General features: G+C 39.7%; 1 protein-coding gene across 1 annotated transcript in view; it reads right to left on the reverse strand.

The window, feature by feature from the left end:
* cubn (cubilin (intrinsic factor-cobalamin receptor)) overlaps positions 1-15,557 on the reverse strand; it is a 49,604-nt gene that overhangs the window by 26,889 nt on the left and 7,158 nt on the right. Inside the window, exons 8-26 of the mRNA XM_020615343.1 lie at positions 13,706-13,837; positions 13,263-13,358; positions 12,877-13,001; positions 12,039-12,225; positions 10,898-11,016; positions 10,218-10,452; positions 9,257-9,438; positions 8,842-9,004; positions 7,956-8,146; positions 7,427-7,583; positions 7,067-7,242; positions 5,736-5,901; positions 5,099-5,324; positions 4,454-4,584; positions 3,166-3,355; positions 2,531-2,691; positions 1,382-1,563; positions 756-912; positions 129-319 (exon numbers count right to left, since the gene is read on the reverse strand). Of these exons, the coding sequence (XP_020470999.1) occupies positions 129-319; positions 756-912; positions 1,382-1,563; positions 2,531-2,691; positions 3,166-3,355; positions 4,454-4,584; positions 5,099-5,324; positions 5,736-5,901; positions 7,067-7,242; positions 7,427-7,583; positions 7,956-8,146; positions 8,842-9,004; positions 9,257-9,438; positions 10,218-10,452; positions 10,898-11,016; positions 12,039-12,225; positions 12,877-13,001; positions 13,263-13,358; positions 13,706-13,837 (3,167 nt within the window). The remainder of the gene's footprint in view (positions 1-128; positions 320-755; positions 913-1,381; positions 1,564-2,530; positions 2,692-3,165; positions 3,356-4,453; positions 4,585-5,098; positions 5,325-5,735; positions 5,902-7,066; positions 7,243-7,426; positions 7,584-7,955; positions 8,147-8,841; positions 9,005-9,256; positions 9,439-10,217; positions 10,453-10,897; positions 11,017-12,038; positions 12,226-12,876; positions 13,002-13,262; positions 13,359-13,705; positions 13,838-15,557) is intronic.

The following is a 15,557-nucleotide window of genomic DNA, read 5'->3' on the forward strand; positions in this document are numbered from 1 at the left end:
ATTGTATGTTAAAATGATGGCTTTACTAAATGTTTACTTGAAAACCAATCAAATTAAGTTGTTTAGAAACACTGCTATTGAAAACCAGTTGAATAGTGCTGCAGTGATGGGTTTGTGCATCTGTGTACCTTGACATAGTCATAGGTGCAGCTGCTGGAGGTAGCTTCCAGCTGGAAGGCAGTAAAAGTGTAGTTGATGGTGTTTCCACTGCTGCCCTGGATGGTCCAGCTGCACAGGGTGTTGGCTGGGTAGTTGTTGGGAAAGTTTAGTGACTCCACTATTCCTCTGTGTCGGCCTGAGATGAGCATGCCGTCACATTCTGAAAACAAACATAACCAAACGCTAATACGCAATACAGTACAAATCAAATTCAGCTAATATTGGCATAGGTCACATAATGTCAACACAAGAACAGGGCCTAATGGCTGAATTAGGCTTTTTTTTCTAATATCCAAAGTTTGTTACAGTATATGTAATATGGAAATAGAATAAATTCCTGGATTTACAATATTTGTTCCTGATGGGGTCCACCAAGATGTCTGTCATAAGAAATATTGCAAATTAAGAAGAACAACTTTCATGCATGCAGTCAATTCAACAACTACTTTTACTTCTACCTGGGTACATGACATTTTTAAATAACAGTAAAGTCTGAATCAGTTTAGTTCAACAAAATAGAGGTTTATGTTCCAAAGCTACCGATACATAATACAACACTGTATGTTCAGTTTGTGTGTGTGTGAGTGTTTTCGTACTAGTGGTGTATGATGCAAGGAAGCCTCCAGCGTTGATGACGCTGTCAGTGCGAAGTTTGACGTAGAGCTGATGGGTGGAAGAGTTGATGGTGCTGGGCAGCTGACTGCCACATAACTTGGCTAGCTCTGGAGCATGGCTGCTGTTACCATCATACACCTGATCACACACACAGGAAACCAATAATCAGTAGTGACTGGTTTAGTCCATTGCATTATCAAAGAGTAAAGACACACAACTACAAAAACAGCAATTGTTTGTTTAGATTTCATACATTAAAATTTATGAAGGTGAACACTGAGTGCATGTTCATTATATCACAGAACCATGCAGATTCACCGAAGGCCAGATACAGCCAGCTACTTTGTGTTTGTATTGTGAACTCACTGTTATGCTTGTGCTAGGAATTTCATTTATACACCTCCACCTCTTTAGAGATGTGTGTTTATACTATTGTATATGAAGTTTTTTTCCCCACTTTTCCATAAGTACCTGGTATATACCAATATGTTGCTTTGTTTTTGAACCTTCTTATTGATTCTTTAAATTCAAATATTCAGCCTGTAAACTAATCCTCCTAAAACTATTGCATAATGCACCTACACATGCATTTAGGCAAAGTACTCACAGCTAGGTAATCATAAGAGCAGCCGGAGCTTGACTCCAGGTGGAAATCGGAGAAAGAGAGAAGGAGCTGGTTGCCGTGGCTGGTCCTGATGTTCCAGTAGCACTCAGCATTAGGGTGGTAGGGCAGGGGGTAGTTAGGGGAGGAAAATGCCCCAGATTCAGTTGTCAGGGTCCCTCCACAACCTTCAATGAATGAACAAAAATGGTCAGGCACATAGACATACATGACTTTCTATTGTTGTGTGGATACATTTTTGAGCAATATCTGTGAGAACATTATGGTGGGTCTTTACAGCTTCAAAAGCGCTTGTCTGATGGTTAGAACTTGGCTTCAGGGTTCAAGTTAGAATTAGGTTTTGGTTAGGGTGAAGGTATGGGGTGGGCTCAGACATGTTGTTCTGATGGTTAAGTTGAAGGTAAGGGGACTGGGAATGCATTATGTCAATAAGTGTCCTCACAACTATAGAAAGACAATTGTGTTTGTATATCTCAGTTCTCACAAAAATTTCAAACCGCAAAATTTCACATCAACACTCAATGAACTTGCCAAATTCTTACATTTAAATGACGCTGCACCACTTGTGCACCTCTTGACACATGTTTAAGCTGTTCAGTTAATACAGCTGACTACCTTGTTCTGACCTAGCTTTCAAACCAACATTAACAGTTCACTTTACCTGGTGAATGTTTGTTTCTCCGACTCATTCTGGAATCCAAGGTGTGACATAAGATCCGTCCATACTGCATTTAAGGCAGACTCTTGAAAGGCAGGGTGTGCTGCTCTTCTTACGTATGTGTCACCATTGTCCAATGACAGGATGGTGATGTTATCGCAAAATGCAGTCTGAATTAAGTATAAGCTAATAACTTGTCTAATAAACAGAAAAACAATGGCATAAAGTTTTGTTTTGTTTTGCAAATCAACCTTTTTCAAATAATGTATTTTGTGCTAGAGTGTGGTCAAAAACATTGTCAAAAATGTGCAAATTTGAATTAAACTAGAATGATTAAAGGAGTGGACTTTATTGGTCCAGTGATTTGCACAGGACATATTCTTTCCAGTTCTAGATGGTAGTGGTGCTGACTCACTGCTGTGTTCTTTACTTCCTCAACTTAACAAAAAACTAACATTAAAAGTAGTACAACCTACCAGTCTGTGTGCCATCCCAGTGAGCAACGAATCCATGTTGCGTGATGACGGTATCAGAGCGGAATTTAACCCAAAGGCGGTTGCTATGGGATACCAACACTGGAGGCCTTTGACTGCCACAGAACTTACCGATCAAGGGAGATGTCTCATAGCCACCATCCCTGCAAAAGACAGTGGAACAGTAGTCATTAAATCTCTCCGCTGTGCAGGTTTCTTAAAAATCGCACAGCTCAAGGCGTTTGATAACCAAGTGGTCGAGACATGTACAGTGCAACTAATATTTCCCTGGGCACCTTAGTTGCATGTCCACTGTTCATTCGAATTATCTTTCAATCACTGGGAAACAGTGTGTGGATGAACTTTATTCATCTGCAAATCAGAAGTAACTGTCTGATTGACTGTATGTGCACAGGCACAAAGCATTTGCTGCATGTGCACTATGTTACAGTATGTGATTTGCTAATATAACAGCACTGATATAGGAAGCCCACACACTTGCTTGCAGTGTAAGACCATTTTACCCAAGTTTCTGTCTGACTCAAGCAACAGTGTGCAGAACTGATGCATTAAAATTTTACCATTAAAAATATACTGACAGACGCAAAAGGTGAAGCTGTGTAGCTATCTCTGCTTACCTGATCTCCACAAAGTCAAAGCTGCAAGGAGGAGGGTAGCCCTCCAGCTCAAAGGTTGTAAAGTTCAGCATAATCTGCATGTTGACCTCCACAATGATCTTGAAGATGCATTCTCTATTGTTGGGGTAGAGGTCAGGGTAGTTGGGTGAGCTGAAGGTTCCTGTGGGGGAGGTGAAGGTCTGACCACAGTCTGATGAGAGAAAAGTTGAAACAAGCTTGTTATATGAGAACTGCTTTCATTTTGTCTCGATAACATGTATATTAGAGGCCACATCTCTAAAACACTAACAAATATTCTTTGTACTTTCTGAAAACGTTTTCCATTTAATTTTGTGTGTGTGTCCTTGGAAAATCTCTTTTACGTCATATAAACACATCGACCAGAGCAGACAAAAGTTTTCTCAGTGGTTCATCAGATGAGTTCTCTTTGAGTTGGTGACCTTGGAGTTTGAATATAAGCTAAAATACAACAAGTAACTAAAACACAATACAATCTATTCATGTCATCATCACAGCATGCAAAATAAGTTTATGAAGTCTTTCAGATCTTATGATATTTTGGCACAGTAACTTCTGTAGTTCAGTAGTTAGAAACATTCGCCTTGTCAGGTTCTTCTTTTCATGCTTGGGCTACATTTTTGTCAGCGAAACTTTTCCACAGAGCACAACAGGTGTCTTTAGAAGTACTGACTATGTAAATGATCAGATCTCTCACTGTGAGGGAGGCCACAGTGCCTGAGTAATTGCCTGAATGGTCAGTGATCTGCAATATGTCTGCAGGGCACTTGGATTTTTGGCAGGTCAGAAATTTTGGTCTGGTGTCTAGAAGACACCAAATTGAGTGTTAAATACAGTGTGAAAAAAGTGGTGCTGTAGCTTCTGGTGATTTAAAACATACTGTATGGATTACTACAATGTACATACTGTAAGTAACAAAGACTCACATTGTCTGCCCAGCATAGCCCTTAAATGCATGGACTCCGTTTTCCTTTCACCAGCACTACTTTGCCTCTTGTTCTAAAGGTTCTAAACTGTGACACAAAACTTATTTATTGGTGCCATCAATATCTACCTAATTATCCTTAGACACAATTCAAATCGTTGTACACGAGACTTGGGAGTTATGTTATGTCAGAGGTTCCATCATTATCTAAACTGAACTCAATCAGTTTTCAGGGGATCACTTCCATAGTAAAAATCTTTTAGTGCAACCTGAGCTTGTGAGATATAGTCTTGCTGTTTACAGCTAAATTATCAGTAGATACTGTCTGGCCAATCCATTGTATACCTGTGGTGGCATTGATGGAGACATAGCTGGCAGAAAATCCCTCTGTGGCTAAATCTGAGTTCGACACAAACAGCAGGGTCAGCAGGTTGTCAGTACTGGTGATGGATGGAGGCACTGAGCGCCCACAGTACCTGCACATGCAAAACACACCTAATCAACAAATAGATACTCAGGAAATTGTGTGAGAGGTTGAGAATGTGGAATAAAAAGACTAACTGTATGAATTTTTGAAACAAATAAATAAATAAAAGGAATTTGCAGTTCAGTTTATGTTAATAAGGAGTTTGTACAGGAGTGTTGGTACAATGTAGACCAGAGTTTACATGCTGCACCTTGCATGTGTTTCAGTTTAGACCACAGGAACACTTTGGATTACCTTAAGGAAAGCTTATGGTTTTATATACAGTATGTATGCTTACCAAACACTTTGACCAACTCTCTTTGAACATATGATATGATACAGTAGAATACTATAACACTTTATCAGATAAAATCTGAAATTTGTCTTGCAACACAAAGCAGCTCCAGTGCAAGACCAAACAGTAACAAACAATAACAGCAAACAATAAATCACTTGTACAACCTCCATTTTTACATAGTGATCATAACATAACTGCAATTTTTTTTCTTATATGTATCACATACCTGCCAATCTTGTTTCCAGGCTGCACAGTGCCATTGTCATAAACCTCCAGGTAGTCAAAGTCACAGTTAGTATGGTACTCCAAGTTGAAGGACTGAAATGACAGCCGAATGAGGTTGCCCGGGGCAACACTAATGTACCAGGTACAGTTGGCACCATGGGGGTAGGTGTTGGGATGACCGGGGCTTCTGATGATGCCTGAAGGAGTGGTCAGGGTACCACCACAGCCTGGTACAGGAAAAGAGGGACAACAGATCGACTTTACAGACTGGTCTACTTTTGAAATGCAGCAAATACAGTTTAAAAGCACTATACACACACACACGCACACTGTATGTACTATATGTCTGAAATGAAACCAACATGTATTTTGGTGTATGTGTCCATTTAAAATCCTGGTATGCCATGGAAGACATAGAGCATACTTGACTCTAAATGTAATGTATACTAGATTGAGTTATAGGGTACATTTGACTACATAACTAACTACACACAAAAAAACCCCACAGAAATAAATTTAAGTTAATATGTCCACTAACTAGCTTTGCAAGTGTTTAACTACATCTGGTGCTTTACAATAAAAGGACCTGAATTTAGGAATGTCCGTGGTACTTTGCTAAATATTATTACTACTCTCACCTTCCAAGGCAGAGCCATAGGCTGCTTCAAATCCATAGTTGCTGATAGAGGAGTCAGTCTTGAAGCGGATGTACATTGATCTCTGAGTGGACTGTTGCCTGGGTGGAATCGCAACACCGCAAAATTTCCCCAGCAGAGGTGAACTAGATGTGGAACCATCCCTGATCTGGAAGGCATGAAACAGACAGACAGAAACATGCACCATCATAATTGACCCAATATCTCCATCCCCATCTTTTGATCTGTCCACCCACAATTTATACCCCACTTAAAAAATATAATTTTTATTATTACTTTTATTACTATTCACAGGTTGTGGCCTGAATAAACCAAAACACATTTGACAGTCAACATCAAGGCTAAAGGTTCTTCTCAATAGTTGAATATGCTTGACATAACTTTATTAAATAGTAAGCCACTCTTCTTTTTTCACAGGTCTAACCCCGTATAACACATATCCACAGCAGAAGAAAATGGTAGCTAAAGCCAGGAATTTTCAGTCTCTTGATGGGCAAAATGTCCTCCTTATAAACTGCAGCCTGCTGACATAGTGCAGACCACGTCACACCTATGCATAACAGATTGCTCAGGGGTGCTGTAATGACAGCAAAAGAAGGATTAAAATGCTAATAAATGCCACACAAAATCTTCACGAGCCAAGTTTTATTACAGGGAACAAGAATGTCAACAATGGCTCACACCTTTGCTGCACAAGGAAGCACAGTCTGAGTCTGCAATTGATAATCAAGACACTTTTACCAGTCCTGCTACTGTAGTAATCTTTGTGCAGCTGCTCCTTTTATGCCCCAGTTTATACCAGTAGCAGCAGCAGAGCTCTGCAATTTTAGTTTCAACATGCCTTCGTGGTGGGTGGCTCATTTGAGGTCATATTAACCACTCTTGAAACTGACAATCAAAACCACAAATAATAAACTGTGACAAATATTTCTTGCTTACTGTTCAAGTACAGTACTTGAGTAAATGTACTTAATTACTTTCCACCAATGGTTATTAAATGTGCAATAACTGTGAAGACAGGGACATGATAGTATTGATGTTAGTGGATGGGGACTGTGTACAATATGTGTTTATGTTTTATGTATTGTAATAATAGCAATATTAGTACCAATATTACATTATTTCATATTAGTGTTATCAAAATCATCCCCACCATTTAAAAATAATTATTATTGTAAGAAGAAGAATGGCGTTACTATTATCTTTTTAATAAAATATTAAAGTAACATTTGCAGTAGTATTGGTTGTTTCTTGTCAATTTCACATTTAGATTCAGCAGTTTCATTGTATGAATTAGTTTTAAATTCATTTACCTCGACAAAGTCAAAAATGCAGGAGGCTCCTTCGATGTCAAACGACAGGAAGTTGAAAATGACCACATAACCCTCTGGCTGGTTAATGACCCACTCACAGACCTTGTTGTGGGGATAGGCATTGGGATGGTAGGGAGAGCGTATCAGCCCATCCCCAGACAAAGTGCCTCCACAAGCTGTGGTGAGAGGGAGGGTTAATGCTTGGTCAGTGTCTAAAGCAAGATACGTAACTTAGGAAAAATATAATAGCATTTAATGTTAAAACAGGCATAATTTCACTCATGAAATTATTATATTATTTAAAACATGTCACATAAACATGATATTTTACCACATTTGTGTAAATGTGTAAAATCTCACCAACGCTGTAGACAGCCCTGAAGCCAGCCTGGCTGACTGAGCTGTCGGACTTGAAGCGGATCCACAGGAAGTTAGAGGATGAGACAATGGGAGCTGGCAGGGTGCTCCCACAGTACTTCCCTATGAGAGGGTCAGTCTCCAACCTGCCATCACGAACCTGGAAAGAAAGGAGGTAGAAGAAGAGGAAAGAGAAGAAGCAGTGTTCATTTCTTCAGTGACACCTACAATGAAAAAAAAGTCCAAAAAAATGACAAAAACAAGATTAAACTAAATAAAAATAACCTTTTCTGAGTGTTTTTGGCAACAAATAAAAATCTAGCAATCATTTTTGACACACTTAAGATTGTTTTATTTATTTTTAAATCACATCATAGTTTGGTTCCAGCTTCCATTTCTGATGCCTACATCCCACAAACAACATAGTATTGTCTAAGTGCATTTTATTATGAGGTTGCAGCATCCATAAGTTATTCAAGCTCATTTTATCCACTAAATCCAGTAATATGTTTGAGTCATAAACATGTCCGACCTCCACATAGTCAAAAGCACAGCTGGCGTGACTCTCCAGGTTCATGTTAGTGAAGTTGAGGGTTACCCTCTCACCCGCTGGCAACCTAATCAAATAGAGACACTGGCGATTGTGGGCATAATTATCGGGCCAGTTGGGGGAGATGATGGTGCCCTCGCTGTCAGTGAAGGTACCACCACAACCAGGGTCACCTATGACACAACAAACACCAAAGTATATGTTAAATATGGCAAAATTTGAAATATGTATTGATGATTTAATTTAAAAACGTTTTTTAGCTTAGGATGACCCCAAAATCTGTGTGATAAATTTGCAGCTCATGCCTTATGTGCTTCCTGTACTAAATTTTATGCTATTTGCCAAATCTGTTTGCCCTTTACTTGGACCCCTAATTAAAAAGAGCACAGGCATATTAAAAATGACCACAAGGCCTGAAGACAAATCAGAAACATGGTGTGTGTAAAATGCAAAATTAACTGTACATTAGAACTGAATGAGTTTCTAACAATCTAATGTGAAAAAGTGTAGCTTTGCAGCATGCGTCAAGTCACTTCCACAACCCCATGAGTGACACAACAAGCTATGCACTCGACTGCTGGTGTATTGGTGAGAGAGAAGACTGCATTAATTTAACAACACCAACAAAGTGCTTAACTTACATGTCCACCTAAATAAGAAAATGTTTATGGGATTTCTTTTGTCAAAACAGTAATTTTTTTTTTAAAAGCCAATGGAGAAACCACTGACTAAAATTGTCCCATTCTCTTCTCCTGCTCCCAATTTCAAGAATAATCTTTCAGTAAATATGAGGCAGTTGCATATGTACAACCTGTTACATGTCAATATGGCACATATACAGTCTTACTGGGTATGCACACTTTCTTACTTGGTGATGTTGTGTATGTAATGTGGAAGCCTCGGTCAGAGATGGTGAAGTCAGAGTGGAAGTGGATCCATGCAGTTGGGCCGGTAGTCTGCAGAGGGGGAGGTGATGCAGTACTGCAGTACTTCCCTAGAACTGGGTCTTCAGGTAAAAGACCATCCCGAATCTACAACATTTAGCCACACAAGACAATAAATAGAAGAACAGTTGGAAGATGTTTGAGGTTTTGTAGGGTTTGGCCACATTGTAGACTTGCTGTGGGCTTACTGGTGGAATACAGTGTACAAGTGTGGCAAAACAGCAAACACACAAAACAACCTCTTCAGTGTTACAGTACTATGGGTTCAGCACTAAGCTGGGGAAGTAAATGGTTGAGTCTGATGAAGAAAGCCCTGTTGAGTCTATTTCATTCTCTCACCTCCAGGAAGTCAAAGTTGCAGTCAGGGTGATGCTCCAGACTGAGAGTCCCAAATGCAAAGGTAATGAGCAAACCTGGTTGCACTGCCACTGCCCAGTAGCAGTCCCGGCTAGGTGGGTAGTTTCCAGGGTAACCAGGTGAGTTAATGTTGCCATACGGGGCAGTTAGTTCACCTCCACACACTAAAACCAGAAGGAGATTTCAGGGAAAAAATGAACAATTGTTTCACACTTTCTCCTCCGCCTCATGACCACAGTGGCACTGAATCATGAACAGCAAGCAGCAAGCAAGCGGTTGACCCATGTCGGCACAGGGGAAGTGTTTTTCCTCTTCATCACACAATAAGATCAAATTGTTTACTCTGATGAAAAATGAAGGTGCGATCACACCAAAATTTGCTTCTGATTCATGTCAGTGTGAAATGAGATACATTTGCTTTTAGCTGAGAATTGATCACCTGACAATCTGATCAGTATGCCATCTCCCCCTGTTTTGCATAGACATGGACAGGAAGCAAATTTTGGTGTGACTGCACAGTAAGAGCCTGTCTCTGGGAGCCTTTGTTAGCCCACTGTGACTGTTTCACTGTTCCTCCAGGCAGTATTTACTGTCAAAACAGTGCAGAAAAACACTGCTGCAATAGTAGAAGATGATGAATGGATGTACCTGCAAATTAATGTTCACATCTCTGATACTATGGCTCCTGAGGATTATATGCTTTCATGATGAGACAGAAAAAGCATGTAGCAATATTTTAAGGCAATATATGAGCTTGTAGGGTAAAACCTGAAGGAATTTTTATTTGTGGACTAAAAAAAATGCTCTGCCTCACTCTAGCTGAAAATCTGACACACTGATTAAGTCTGAAAACTGCTGCTCTTTTTAAGATGTAGCTGAACCAAGTTTAGGTTTTTGTAAGGATTCCTCATTATACAAGGCAAAACAAATGAAACATCCCTACCTGGGTCCCGAGACTGCCAAGCAATTGTGAATCCACCAGCACTGATGGAGTGGTCAGAACGAAACCAGAAATACAAGGAATTGTGGGAACTAAAGAGCTCCTGGGGATTATTTTCACCACAGTATTTTCCAATCATGTAAGCAAAGGCGCTGTCTCCATCATGAATCTGAAGAAAGTCAAAGTTGCAGTTGGCACTGTTCTCCAGATGAAAGAAAGGAAATGTAATCCGCACAACCTGAAGAAGAGAGCACACAGAATTCAAATTATTTTGTTGGGTCTGCTACATTTAATACTGAATCACATCCACACTAGGCCTCATTTACTTTTAGCTCAAGCTTGTGTCGGTGTTTAACATTGACTCTCGAATGACTGCGAATACTGTGAGACTATAAAGACATATTTTTTTTAGGAGTTGGTAAAGCTCAGATGCTATAAAGACATTTTTTTAGGAGTTGGTAAAGCTCAGATGTGAGGTATAATTATCTGCTGACCAGAAAAAAAAACACTTCAATGGGTTGCTCCCTGAACACCGAGAAAGGTTTTACGTAGTCAAACTTGCAGACCTCTACAGATGGGTAATTTGCTAGCGGAGAAGCCAACTGTGCCTGTATAGACTGAAATTACAACGTAAACAGGAAAAGGAAATCTCTTTGACCTAACTAAGAGAAACAGCAGCTTACCTTGTTTGGGTCAACTTGAATAACCCAGGCACAGCTGACCAGGTGATCGTATTCATCATGACCTGGGGTGTTTGGATAACTGAAAGAACCTGCAGGGCCAGTCAGGTGACCTCCACATGCTGGAACACACATGTAGTATGTTAAGTGAACGACATTAGTTCTGATGCATATGTTGCATAAAGAATGAACATCACAACAAACACACATACAAAATGTTTATACAAAAACATGCATACATGCATCTATGTGCAAATAAAATGGTGAGACTAAGTCACATTTGTATCTGACCTTTTTTACATCTTCCTTTCAAAATATTCTGTTCAAAGATAAAGAATTGTTGCTGTGAAGGCATGCTCTCCTTACTTTATTTGTTAACAGCATTCTGGGATCAAAACACTGTAAGTAAAGTAGGTGAGTACAAGTGAGGGTGGAAGCAGACGGCATGTTTGTTATGTAGCCAGAGAGCTTGTGCAACATACAGTACATACTAGCATTAATGTTGGAGTACACTGCATGGCATATGGGAATCAAATTTTGTTAATGTAAAGTTGCATTATTTGTTGTTTCACAGTAGCAAGTTTTCCGTGAGTCCCTGTAAATGTGAACATTCTGGATCACCACATCCAGAATATTATTTGGATCCAGATCAGACTTTGGTGGGTGGTAGATCTTAGGTGGAAGTTATTTTGCAATTTTTGTCCCAGAATTCTAGGCATTGTGTATGGAGTTAGAAGAAAATATAATGAAATTGGTCCAATCTCATAATGGTGAAGCCTTTAAAAAATTCCTGGATTCCGATGATTATTCCACAGCAGCACCAAAATCTAACGCATTGTTCTGTAGACCGTACCCTACCTCTCCAAACAATATAATCAAAATGCATTAATTTTTTTTTTTTTTCAGTTATGCTGTGAACAAACCAACCAGTAAACGGCAGTAAAACATTACCTCACCTTGGCGGAGTTACAATAAAAGTGATGCCCCTGCACTCAATACATTTATTAATATTAATGCATCCATCATCTTGTCCTTGCAGTTTTCTCCCCTCCTCTTTAGCCCACCACTCCATACTTCCTCATTCCACCTCCATTCCTGCATCTTCCCAGTCTCTCTGTACAGTATCTTTTTGCCCTGCCAGTACCTTGCTGTGCGGTCTGGCAGAGTGGACCAGTCCACTGGGCAGTGCAAGCACATGTGAAACCATTAATCCCGTCGGTGCAGGTTCCTCCATTTTGACAGGGGTTGCTCAAGCATTCATTGATGTTCTGGTTACAGTTCACTCCTTCCCAGCCAGAGTTGCAATTGCAGATGTAGCCAGAAGTGGTGGCCTACGATAGCAACAGTGCACTAATCAGACATTCATGAATTTTATTAACACCATATCAGGGTAGGATTAAATAGCCATTCAAAGATGCGGATTCAGGCTTCAACCACAAATATGCCAATAATGTAAGTCTGAAAGAAAAACAAACAAACTACTGCATGTACATACTCAGGTCTTCTTCTTTCAGTTGACAAACAATTGTGTATTATAATGCATCATTTAGTAAGGTGAGAGACAGATGGTACAGCTGCTCTTCCTGGTCAGATTAAGCCTCAGTTCTGTCAGCTCCTTCTCTTTATAAACATTTAAATCACACTTTTTTGGCTATGGCCTATGATGGTGCTGCACCCCTTATCCTAGAAGAGCGCTGATACACTGAGACAGATGTTAAAATTGATATACAATTCACTGGTACTGTAGAATAATTACAACAGAATAACAACATCTGTGCTGTGTGATTGCTATAATGACATTTAAACACACTGCAGTGTTTTGACATAAATTTGTTTTAACAGAGCTCATTGCACAAGATATGTACGTATATGAAGCTTTGGATGCACACAAAATACCCGTTAGAATGAATTCATTGTTATTGTGGGCTTTTCATGGCATTTGTTGGCTGTGAGAAAATATGCATACAATCACACACACTCACCACACACTGTCCATTGACACAGGGGTTGTTGGTCTCACAGATGTTGTTAGTCTGGGTGCAACCTGTTGGTCCATAACCATTGCCTATGTAGCCTGGAGGACACGTACATATGGGGAGGCTTGAACCTGGTTGACGTGGGAGGAAGAAGAAGAATACTTGGTCATGTCCCACATTACACATCACTCTAAATTTAAAACAATCCTATTGGATTTACTGTAGTTTATATTTTATCATTTCCTTGAACCCGTCTTGTTTTCTAAGTATGTATGTTTCTCTTTAATCAGTTAAAAACAAATAGCATCCCCTACCTTCCATTAGGTTGTGAAGGCAAAATCTTTACTGCTCAGAAGACACAGTAATAAAATCATGCATAAGTTTGCTTTTACCTGGGGTGGAGGAGCATGTAGCTAATGGGTAACACCCCCCATTGTTGGTAGCACAGATATCAGTCTGGGTGCATGTTCTTCCATCTCCCTCATAACCTGCACAAATACACAATGTGTTTTTGAAATCAGTCAGATTGATGTCAGTTTCTTTTGATTTCTGGGTACATGTTTGTGAAATCAGTCAGATAGATGTCAGTTTCTTTTGATTTCTGGGTAAACTGGTCAGATTGTGGCTTTTTATGGTGGTTGTTTATCGATTTTACTGTTTAGGATCCAGTGTAGGGCATCACAAAGGTAGCTGTTAGGATTCCAACATTTCTGGTTTCATGTTTTTTTTACTCAGTAGTTTTGTTATTCAGTGCATTCAAGTGACCAAAAGTATAACAGTTTTCTCATCTACAAACATTTTGTGTACCCACACACATATACACTTCCCCCCATACCTGGAGGGCAAGGGCCACAGTGGAAGGAGCCCATGGTGTTCAGACATTGCACCATGGGAGTGGTGGAGCAGCCGCCATTGTTGGTCAAACATTCATCCACATCCTGACAACTGTAACCATTGCCTTGCCAGCCTAAGACATATTATAGGTGATTAGAACAAACCCAGACTAAACAGCGCTTCCAGTTTATTTCAGCCTGGCATCTTTCCCATAAATATGGCCATTGTCACTATACTGTAGGTCATTTCAGTTGGCTACCTTCTGTGTTTACTTTCAGTCAGACTTGAGACAAATGTTTGAAATGATTCATAAATATTACATCAACCACAATCACAATCATTTGTAAAGCTGTAGCTGTTTGCGTCTACACTCTATTTCAGGCTTTGTGACTTATTTTATCTTAAGCTCAGTATGAGTTGTATTATTGAGTGTTACCAGCAGGACAGGCTCCACAGTAGAAGGAACCCTGAGTGTTGTAACATGCAACAGGAGGGTTGGTGGAACAAGGCTTGTTGGGCAGGTTACACTCATCAACATCAGCTACACAGGCTGGGTTCCCAGCAGGAGCCTCCCAGCCATGCTCACAAATGCACTGGTATTTAGGCTGTTTATTGGGAAAAATAGCCACAGTGTGAAAACCCTGTCAAAATCATATCGCCTGTAAAATAGAATCATAAAAACACAACATCTAAATGAAACAACAATCATGTGGTATAACAGCAGTTGTTTTCAACTACATGTTCTCTGAATGGAGACAGGTTACTTTTACTAGCATTTTCAGCTCATAATGAATATGTAGACTATAATATCTTGACATCACAAAGGATCTTAACACTTAGAGTACATTTGCATTATCATATTTTACTGGAACGGTAATATCCTTGTGGAATAACATGAATGTTCTATAGTCCATAGCAGTTTATATACACCTTACATTTGTTATGGTTTAGTCCCCCTCACCAGGAGGGTGAGGGAGAACTGGGGTTGGACTCAAGATGGCTGACCCAGGTGCTAGTACAAAAAAGGAGGTTTAATGGAATAAAAACAACAAAATGACAACATAACAGGGTCCATAATACATACAACCAGGGAAGGGCAGTGATGACTAAGGAGACCAGGACGAACAGGTAAACACACAAACTAACGGCAGGAACTAGGATAACAGAGGATGAGAACGGACAGGCGAAAAATCCCGCAGATCAAGAAAACAGAGGAGAGAAAGGTGGAGGAGAGGCAGCGGCCACCGAGCGGCCCTGACAACAGTATAATGACGTATTGTGCAAAATATTGAATTTGGATATTTAGGAATGAAATCCTTTGACTGTTTGGCCTCCGTGGACCATGGCCGAAAGCAACTTTATTCCAATCAAATATAAAGTATATTTATATATTTTCATTCTCATCATAAAAAAGTCACAACATTAGCGCTTATTTTATACATTCACAGTCCAGTATTAATCTATCTTTGTAGAAGCTTCCATACTGAGCCGTACAGGTATGCCAAAAAAACACACTTACCATTTTGTTTAACCTTGAAAGAAAGTACAAACCAAAATTGACTCTGTTATTTATTGTACTTTGTTTATGTTGCATTTATTTTAATTTGTTTGTTGACTTAGCAGTTGTAATTAATTGTCCACTCAAAGGTCATCTTATCAAATAATAAAAACTACCTTGAGTTAAAGTCAATCTAACAGTTTAGATTTTCACTCTCTCTGGTCGACTGATACTGCGCGCATACTGCTATGTATTTTTTCAGTGTTAAGTAACCTGTTTAAGTGACTGGTTACCTGTCCAGGTGTGATGCGGTCACTATCAATACAAGTGCCATGTACACACAGGTCCTGTCCTG

Source organism: Monopterus albus, unplaced genomic scaffold, assembly GCF_001952655.1.
Source record: "Monopterus albus unplaced genomic scaffold, M_albus_1.0 scaffold162.1, whole genome shotgun sequence".
In the NCBI taxonomy this organism is placed as follows: Eukaryota; Metazoa; Chordata; class Actinopteri; order Synbranchiformes; family Synbranchidae; genus Monopterus; species Monopterus albus.